Source organism: Penaeus vannamei, chromosome 34, assembly GCF_042767895.1.
Source record: "Penaeus vannamei isolate JL-2024 chromosome 34, ASM4276789v1, whole genome shotgun sequence".
NCBI classification, from domain to species: domain Eukaryota; kingdom Metazoa; phylum Arthropoda; class Malacostraca; order Decapoda; family Penaeidae; genus Penaeus; species Penaeus vannamei.
In genome coordinates this window covers 11,122,454-11,132,453 of record NC_091582.1, presented here as the reverse complement: position 1 = coordinate 11,132,453, position 10,000 = coordinate 11,122,454, and the positions used below count along the sequence as shown (strand labels likewise).

General features: G+C 56.5%; 1 protein-coding gene across 1 annotated transcript in view; it reads right to left on the bottom strand.

Moving 5' to 3' along the window:
* Positions 1-10,000, bottom strand: part of LOC113825855 (pro-interleukin-16) — a 128,926-nt gene that overhangs the window by 2,735 nt on the left and 116,191 nt on the right. Inside the window, exon 4 of the mRNA XM_070113752.1 lies at positions 4,428-5,689. Coding sequence (XP_069969853.1) covers positions 4,428-5,689 — 1,262 coding nt within the window. The remainder of the gene's footprint in view (positions 1-4,427; positions 5,690-10,000) is intronic.

The following is a 10,000-nucleotide window of genomic DNA, read 5'->3' as shown; positions in this document are numbered from 1 at the left end:
CGAATTACCGCCGTTGCCTTTGTTGGAAACACATAATGGCCTCGAGCGGAAGAGCCGCTTAGCCTCTCCTCGCGGGCGCCGCAATATGCAAGGAATCCCGAAAAGGCGCGCGGGGGCGAGCGCGGCCCGCGACAGCGTCCCACGGGCCCGGCAAGGGCTGCTCCTGCCTGCGCTCCCTTCGCATCGCCAAAAGCGGTCACAAGCAAAGCGAGGGAGCAGATCGTGTGTCACACAGAGACGTCACACGGACGGGGACGCCCCAGCGAACCTGGAGGCGCCGCCCCTCGTGCCCTCTGACCTGCGTGTGGAGGGCACCGCGGTGGGCGGAGGTCACGTCCGACCCGCGCCCAGTAATGGCAGATTTCCTTTACGGGATTTTTTCTTCTCTCAGAATCATCCCAACTAACATTATTAAGGTCAATGTCAAACCAACATTTCCACCGAGCAAATTCCGTCTACAGCTAATAACCGCTGGTTTTATTTGCAAAGAAAAAGCCGTCTTTTTCTCGACCGGGAATGACTCAAGCTCTCGGCGCGCGCGGCGGGGCGCTTGCTCAGACGCTGCCTCGCGGAAAGACGAATGTCTGCACAGAATATCGAAAACACACAACGGAAACGATAAGAAAAGGAAATAGCGACAAAACAATAAAATGAATCGTAACAGAGCACACTACAGGAGTTAAGGAAGAGGCACTGGTTAGCAAAGCGAGTTCCCCATGTCAACGCCCCCCCCCCTTACCCCGACCTTGCCTCCTAGGACCGCCGTCCACCCCTGACCGAAGGGCTTGACCGCCGCCCCCGACAGGCCTGCCGCGGCGACTCCGAGTCTCCCTCACGCCGGGGCGGGAGAGGCACACTCGCTCGGGCGTGTCTGGCAGCCGCGGCGGAGTGCGTGCGGGGAGAGAGACCCGACTTCCTGGCCTCAACCTCGACCTCTGCGGCGGGGGTCGCGGGGGTCGCTTCCGTCCAATCAAATCAACAAGCAAAAGAGGTGGAGAGAAAATTACACCGCAACGCCCGCTTTTTGTGGCCGCCCATTACACGGCGTTAAGATCCATCCCGCTCTCGGTGCGCGCGGATGACTTCATATTCGCGGAGTTTTGCAATCGCTCTTCTGTAATGGGATGCAAATGGCTTCGTGGCGAAACACACGCGCGGGATCGTGGTTCTGCGCGTCCGGACGATTCTGCCGCGATCTCTTGCAACCGGCGAGGGTCTCTTCCCCGCGTATCAAACAAGCGAAAACCTCACTACCTCACATCCCCAGCGGTGCCCTGACGAGACCTGCCACAGTGAGATATTCCAGTTCGATTCCAGCCCCATGACCTGCGCCCCTGGAAAAGGGTGTTGTGCCAGTGACCTGATTACGTGGAGCCATTTCCCCGCATAATGAACCTCGGAAAGGCTCGCGACCTGTGGCGGCGGAGAGCGGCGGGTCCGCGGCCCTTCGAGGAGCGCAGGGATTTCCCGCCTCGGACTCGAATGGCTCCCTCGGATCCTTATCTCTCCTCGCGCTCGCCGTTTCCCTCCCGTCATCCCTTTTCTCTCGATCACTTCATTCCTTTCCTTATTACTTGCTCTTCTCCATTCCTCTTTATCTTTCCTTTTTCCCTCCCTCCTTCCTTCCTCTGTCCCCCTACCATCCTTCCTTACTCCCACCCACCACCCTCCTTCCTTCCCTCTCCCTCCCTCCCTCCATCCTTCCTTCCTCCTCACTTCACCTTTCTCCCTCCTTCCTTCCTTCCCTCTTACCTCCCACTTCGTCGAATAGTCCCCAATGACGCAATGACACAAAATGACACTATTAACGAAAGTTCCCGAAGGTGAGCGCAATGCCTCCGGAAATATTGTGTCACCGGATGTCACATAATAAACAGGTAGGCCTACATTTCCCCTCCTCGGCCTTTCGAGGGGCACCTGCCGACACGCTGAGCACGGGATTCATCTTCTTTCACTTCTTTTCCACTCGCCCCGACCTCCCCCTTTTCCCTTCTTGCATTTCCTTTCCTTCTACCTATTCCCCTTCTTTTAATTCCTTCTCTCCTTCCCTTTTTCCCTTTTCTCATTTCATTTTCCCTTCTATCATTTCCTTCACTGCTTCCTATTCCCCTTCTTTTATGCCTATCTCTCCTTCCCTCTTTCCCCTTTCTCATTTACTTCTCACCCTCCCCTCTTCCCTTCCTTCCTTCTCTTTAGTTTCTCCTTTTCCCCTTCTTTCCCTTCCATCCATTCCCTCTCATCCGCTTTCTCTCTCACTCCCTTCTCCTCCACACCCTTGCATCACCACAATCCTCGAGCATCGGGAGCTTGGCCTCGCGCTTGCCTCCTCACTTCGCGTCGAGGAAACGTTTGCGAAGCGCTTGCGATCCCCGCCGGGCGCCCCTCGCTCGCTCAAACTTCCGGTGAAAACACGCGCGTGCGAAAATGTGTGTCACAGCGTCGTTTCATTGGTGCCTTGTTTTCTCATGAAGTATGTGGCATTTCAAGCGGTCGCCCTCGCCCCCACACCCGGTACCGCAGCACATCATTACGAGTGTAATCCATGTACTTCCCAAGCCCCCCCCCCCTCCTCCTTCGAAGAGCTACACCCAACGGCACAAAACGGCGCCCGCCACTTTCCCGGCGCCATCCCCGGGGAAACTTATCAACGGACCAAAATACTCACACTGGAAGGCATCGCTGAGGGCGGGGCGAACGTCAAGCCGTTTTCCCATTGCGCCAGACTTGCCACGGGCACCGAGGAGGAAGAGCAGGAGGAGAAGGAAGGGGCGGAGCAGGGGGAGAAAGAGCAGGGGTCGGGGAAAGGATAGGAGCAGGAGGAATATGGTGAAGAGGCATAAGAGGAGGAGGGACTGATCCACGGGGCAGGCTCGCAGAGGCCGCACACGGTGAGCTCCTCCTCCTCGGGCACGACGGGCAGCCTCGGGGGCATCAGCATGGCGGGGCACAACATTGGTGGCGACGCGAGAATCGAGGCGATGGGACCGATCGGTATTGGCGCCAAGACGGCTCAAGGATAACAGACTGCGCGGGAAGGATCATTTCTGCTTTTATACCTTGGCCAGGATACGGCCTCGGTGCCATATCCTGTGACGTCAGCCTTCCGCCGGATTCCTATTCTGCCTCGGCTCATGACGCAAAGACACCGACTCTTGCGATCGTTTGGCGCCGTTCCGGCTGGCACTCCCGATCGCCAGAGTGCCGTTCGATTTGCCAGCGATCATGAGCTGATGTTCATGATCGATGACTTTACTAAAGAAATTATAACGATCCTTCGTCTCGCAGACTGATAAATCCCGGCCATAAAATCTATATAAAAGGATCTGCTGTTGCTCCATGGCAAATGTCCTGGAGATATACTCAACTCATTTTTGTGGAACAACGACAGACTCCTGATCATATGAACAATAAGTTTTATTCAAACAACAGCATATTCCTTTATCGTATAAACAAAACACGCTTGTAAAAACAGCGGTAACTCCCCAGATCACACCATCAAAACATTCCCCTTTCAAGGCGGTAAAAGTCCCTCCATAACATTTTCCCTCAATTATATCCGACCCCCCCCCTCCCCCATCTTGTTCCCAAGCTCTCCAGGATGTTTTGGCGAAGATATGACGTTCGGCCGTCCCGCGCGCACCGAAATAACTGCCCCGCATCCGACGCGTCCTCGCCACTCGCTTCCGTAGCCCTTTTTTTTTTTTTTTTTTTTTAGCTGTGGCTTTGTGCTTTCCTGTCATCCTCGCGGCCGACTCAGGGCGCGTTCGTCCTCCCCTTCGGCCCCGACGGGAAAGCTCGAGTGCGTCGGAACAGAAGCTTTCCGGGACTGTTCCTTCAGTGACAACTTCTGTGTCCGTGTCAATCCCATGCTAACAATAAATAAAGGAATGACTCAATATCATAATAGTTTGTGCTCACTGGCTTCTCTTTAGGTGGTTACCATGACAAAAAAGCGCCGTGCCAATCCCAGATGTCACGACTCAATTCTAAACGATTAGAAAAAAAATCGATACCAAAATGACATATTCAATATCCCTAACCCAAAAAAGCAGACGATTATGTGTTCGATAAATGAAACTGGATTTACAATTAATCACTTAATACGATACTCTCATTACCGACCTGGCGTATACTAATGATGAAGTTCATTCATATCTAAAGCAATCACTGAAGCTGACTGCATAAAAGCATTACACCAAAAATGCCCATCTGTTTGAGAAGACAATGAAACAAGGGCATTTCGGCTGTAAATGGCGTTCCGGTGTTAACAATTCCTGTCCGGGGAAATTATACAATTCCTCATTTTCTTGCTCACAGGCATCCCGAGGACAATAGCTTTCGATTTAAGCTTTATATCGACCCTGCAAGTTGACAGCATGCACTGACTATTCCTCGTGAGCGACAAAGACCACGGCTTGTTAACTTACTTTGTCTGCGTCCTCGTCCTCGTGGCTGGAGGTAGACTTGTTGTGGTCGCTGGTGGGCGTGAGGGGCGCTTTGGGCGGGCTGTCCGTCGAGGTGTCCAGCGAGCACTTGAGTCGCTGGAGCTTGAGTCTGTCCTCGGCGTCGGACGGGGACGCGGCGATGCTCCTCAGGCCGGCCCTTCCGAGCGTCAGGGAGGTGGGCGTGGGCGGGGACCGGCGCCCCTGGTGCTTGTGGCGGTCTAGGGTGGTTGTGCGGTGGGCGGGGGAATGGGCGGGCGAGTGGCTGGGTGTGTGGGCGGGCGTGTGGGCGGGAGGTCGCAGGTCTAGCGGGGGCGGCTCCTCCCAGATGCACGAGTCCACGCACGAGGAGATCCTCGCCCGCCCCCCCACCCTGGTTGCCACGCCGCCCCCCCGCTGCGCCTGCGACTGAGGCTGCGGCTGCTGCGGCTTCTGCGGCGGCGTCGGCTTCTGGTAGCGACGGGCGGCGGTCGCGGGCGGGGACGTCGGGTGCAGGTCGCGGGTGTCCATCTTTATGACGTGGTCGGCCACGATCCTGGGCTGGTGCAGGCCGGGCTGGGCGGGCTCCCGGCGGGGCTGCGCGGGGCTGTGGGGCTGCGTCTGCGAGGCGTAGGGCGAGGAGAGCGGCGTCGAGCAGCTGTGGGAGAACTCCCCTGGGGGCGAGGGGTCCCTGGGCGGGGGAGGGGGCACGCCGTCCCCAGGGTGGGGCGCGGGCGCGGCGTCGTCGTGCCTGTCGCTGGCGGGGAAGGTGTCGCTGCAGGTCTCGCTGAAGGCCTCGTCGTGGCAGGAGGAGCCGCCCGCGCTGGACGCCGACGACGACGACGAGGGCGGCGAGAAGGCGTCGTCGTTGTCGCTCACCGTCACGCCCGAGTCCTGCTCGTCGTCGCGCTCGCCGCACCTTCGCGCCCACTCCAGCACCGCCCTTGAGTCCACCCACTGGCGGTTGGGCGCCGCCCACTCGTCGTCCGCATCGCAGAGCGACATGGCGCGGGTCTGCCGTGACCGCCCTCGGCCGAGGCGGGACCTGATGGCGTGCAGCGGGCCATTGCTGCTGCTGGTGCTGCTGCTGGAGGTGTTGTGGGCGTGGTCACGGTGCCGCATCATGTGCACGCGGTCGCCGCCGCCCACGAGACCCTCGTGGTCGGGCGTGGGCGTGACCACGTGGCGTGCGGGCGAGCCGATGTTGCGCCATCGAGACACCAGCGACGACCACTGGCTCTCCACGCGGCGGCGGAACCTCGGCGACCCTGGGGGAGAGAGGACACGTTAGGACACGTTAGGACACATGCAGGCGATGGGTTGCGAATACGACCTAAGATGTTGCTGTAAATTGTTAATGTAACCAAAGATAATGGTGTTATTTATGTATATGACATAGTTGTCGTTTATATGACCTCAGTAATTTCAGTCCTGCGATTCGGGTAACCTGAGCTACTGCATTTGTTTATTTTTTGGACGATATAACCATCATGTGTTCATATGATCGCATACCTGCTGTTAGTTGTTTGTAACCCAGACCACTGTTGTGCTTTGTTCACTGTCATCTTCGTTTCGTAATCTACACGACAAATCAAGCCTAAAGCATCTCCACCCATGACAGACTCGCGCCGCAGCAGACATCCCGGGAAGGGCAAAACCTCCGCCCCGACGGAGCAGCGGCGCAGACGAGCAATTACCGCCCCTGGGGTTGTTGGCCATTGTAAGCAAGGGGAGTGTCAATAGCGGTTCATCCCTTAAGCAGAGCGCGCGGGTGAGAGGGGCGCCGGAAGGGTACGGCCCGAGATCTCTTAATGGCTGTTGTTCTGTTGACAGGATCGTGGGTGGCGGGACGGGCGGCTGCGGGGCACGTCGCGCTCGCCCAAGAATCAATTTCAAGCGCCAGAACCTCTGCACTTATCTTAAGTTGGGCATATTAGAGAGTTCTGCTACGCCCCCACAATGGGTGCGTTGGTGATTTGGCCGCCCAAATAGATAATGACGAGGGGGAGTGGTGGGTGCGGGGGCGAGGTGGGGAATGGGGGGGGGGGAGGTTAATGGAGAGGCTCCTTCCGTCTGTTCGAGTTTTTTAGGGCAATGAGGTGAGGGCTTCCAGGGCCTTGTGGTCGTGCCTGCCTGGCGACGGTTGTGCCACACCGCTGTTGGTCTTAATAAGCTATTGTTGTCATTGATATATTCAGGCCATGTGCTAAGGCTGATTCAGTATTCTGGCTATCACGACGCGGCCGCAAAAGTGGCGGTGACTCACATGTATTCAGAGTCGGGGGTCGCCCCTCCCCCTCCTCTCCCCCAGGGGAAGGAAGCGACACTCCCTCGCTGACTATTTCCTAAAGCTAAGGTGGTGGTAGTGGTGGGGGGAGGGGGAGGGGGGACTACGGCGTATGTAGCTCGAGTCTCCAATATGTTCAGCTCAGTCTTGTCTGTCTCAGTTTGTTTCAACTAGCCTGTTTTCCTTTCAACAAAAAACCCGCCCTTTCCGCTGCCCCTCCAATCTTTTCCCCTCCATACCCACAGGCAGTAATGGGCAAATTTCCCCCTTAATCCCCTCCTTAGTAACAGGACCCCTCCCCCCTCCTCCTCCCCCTCCCTAAAGTGGGACTCCAGCTTTGTGCTCTTCCTTTCCTTCACAAGTTCCGCCCGCTCGTTAGTATTAAGTTCCCTTCCTCTTTCCTTTATCACACTCCTCTTCCCACGCCCCTTATCGCCGCGTTTTACACCTTCCTGTTGGTCTAGCTTTATCGCTTTATGTTTTTTTTCCTCGCTTACAAACAAACTTGGCTGGAAGAGCACGTGCGTCCCGTGGGCGGACGTATTAGCCCAGCAATGCGTGTATGGGCGTGATAATGAAGTTCCTGGGGAATGCGACCGCACGCCCGCAGACGAGTATCAAGTTTTTGGTTCGCTACCCGCACTCCCCCCCCCTCCCTCCCTCCACCCCCACCCCGCATCTTGCCAGCCTCGCAGACACGCTAGAGGCCGCACGATAATCGCCATCGCATTCGCTACTGTTGCATCCACTGCTGCGAGAAGCGACGCGCGTAGAGGCAAAGGCGGAGATCGCGCTACGGCGGCGAGAGGGCGAAGCACGAAGAACGAGGAGAGGGAAGACTGGAAGGAAAGCCCCGAAGGTGCTCCGGCGCGGAAGGACCGAGGCGAGACAGGAGAGAGCAGAGACCAAGGAACGAAACGAAGATGCAGATGCAGGAATTCCGAGTGAGGAGTAACGGGCGCGGAGGAGGAGCAAGAAGAAGAAGAAGAGGGGGAGGAGGAGGAGGAGGATCTGGCGACGGTGTCAGTCCGAGCGGGAAACGCCATCGCTTCCCTCTGAGTGACTCGCGCGCACGTGCAGCGCCGCATAATGCCCCGTAAATGAGAAGATTATCGCAGCACACCCTCGAAGTCCCGCGGCGCCCGCTCACCTCTCGTCCGCACCTGCATCTTCCAACCCCTGTCGTTTCCCACCCACACGCCCACGCGCCAAGACGGGACACACGCCCAAGCCACCCACGCACGGCCGCCCATGTGTGGTCGACTAGAACGCCCATTGCCCCCTCTCCTCGTGCACGCCTGAAGGTGGAGGCAGGTCGTGGCCCCGACTTTGGTCTGTTCAAGCAACGCCTTCCAACAATGTTTGGAACAATGATGATATTCCCTACAATTATGCCACTGAAGTCCCCTCAGAGAATGAACAGCTGCCGTGCTCGTCACCTCCCGAATCCTCATTCAGTCGGGAAGCCCATTATCTCTTAAAAAAGCCATGCCTCACCCTGGACGAAACCTTCCTTACACATCGATCGGGAAAAAGGAAACACTCGGAGGAAAGGGCTCCTTCGGGTTAAACCTCCGCCCTTCACAAACCGACTCTCACCCTCAACGCTCCCTCCCCCGAGTTATACACACTTACCTTAACCCCCCTTCCTCCTTCCTCCTCCTCCTCCTCCTCCTCCTCCTCCTCCCACTTCCCGCAACCTCACCCGGATCTCACACAGGCAGCCCGAGAAGGAACAGAGGGAGCAAGGGTGAAGTCGTGGAACGCGGGGAGGGGAGGAAGGGGGAGGGGAGGAAGGGGAAGGGGAGGCAGCAAGGGGAAGAGAACACGGAGCGGACGGTGACGGCAGGGGAGGGACAGAGTGGGCGAGGAGAGGGAGACAGAAGGGGAGGGAAGGGAAGGGGAGGGAAAGGAATACAAGGAGGGGGATGGGAGGGAAGGGAAAGGGGGAAGACGAGGGGAACACACCCCAGATCATGAGAGGTCACCAACACTAACCGACGTGAGGGCTGGGAGAGCAAAGCCTGCTTGCGTGGGAGGTAAGGTGAGTGGGGAAGGCGAGCCGAGGAGGAAGGAGAAAGGGAAGAGCCACACGAAGGGAAAAGAGAAAGGAGACGACGACGAAGAGGTAAAAAGTGAGAAGAGGGGAAGTAGGAAGGACATTAAAGAGAGAAAAAAGACCGCCCCGACTCGCATTCAGGATAAGACATTACCCTTCCTTCTCTCCTCTCTCTCGATACTTCTCTTCTCCCCCTTACTCCTCCTTCTCCTCCTCCTTCCTCATTCTTCCGTCCTCAACATCCCTTTCACCCTCTCGCCTCCCCGACCCCGCGCTGACAATGGTCAATTGCGAAAAGTGGAAATGCCAACAGCTTACGTAACAAACTATTTAGGACGACAAATTTGCGGTGAATGTTGGGCGGCAGAGGGTGGGGAGGGCGAGGAAAACCAAAGTGGGGAGGGCGAGGAAAACCAAAGGACAGAGGGAGTCCCACAGACACACAGATCACACACAAAGCACGGAGTTACAATGTTCATTTATTCATCCTCAAAACACACACACACACACGCACGCACACGCACGCACACACACACACACCTACGAATCACAAAAGTTTTTCTTTCTTGTGCGCATATGAGGCCATGAGGCACGGGCAACATGGCTGCTACCAGGACGTCAGAAGCAATATCGTCCATGAGTCCTAAGCCTGAGTCACAGAGTCCTCGGCAGCCGATGATGAGCGCTGAAGGAAGGGACCGCCGTCAAGGAGACAGAGAGGGAGACAGCGGGGGAGGGTGCAATGAAAAAAAACTTGTTTGCGTATATATACATATATACGTACAGTGTATGTAAGAAAGAGAGGAAGGAAGGTGGGGGGAGGAGAAAAAGGGATGGGAAAGAGAAAGATTACACACACTTACACTTACACACACACACACACACACACACACACACACACACACACACACACACACATATATATATATATATATGAGAGAGAGAGAGAGAGAGAGAGAGAGAGAGAGAGAGAGAGAGAGAGAGAGAGAGAGAGAGAGAGAGCGAAAAGAGAGAGAGAAAGAGAAAGAAAGACAGAGAGACTGACTCAAGTCCTCCTGCACCGAGAACAAACAAATACACACAAGAGAGGGCAGATCCCCATCGTGTTTCCGGCGGCGCCATCAACTTCCACTCCAGTCCACTCAATCCCCACTCCGCCACCTCACCCACGTTCCACCGTCACCCCTTCTGCCGGACCCAAAGCTCCGTCGCTATTCTTTTTAATGCACAGGC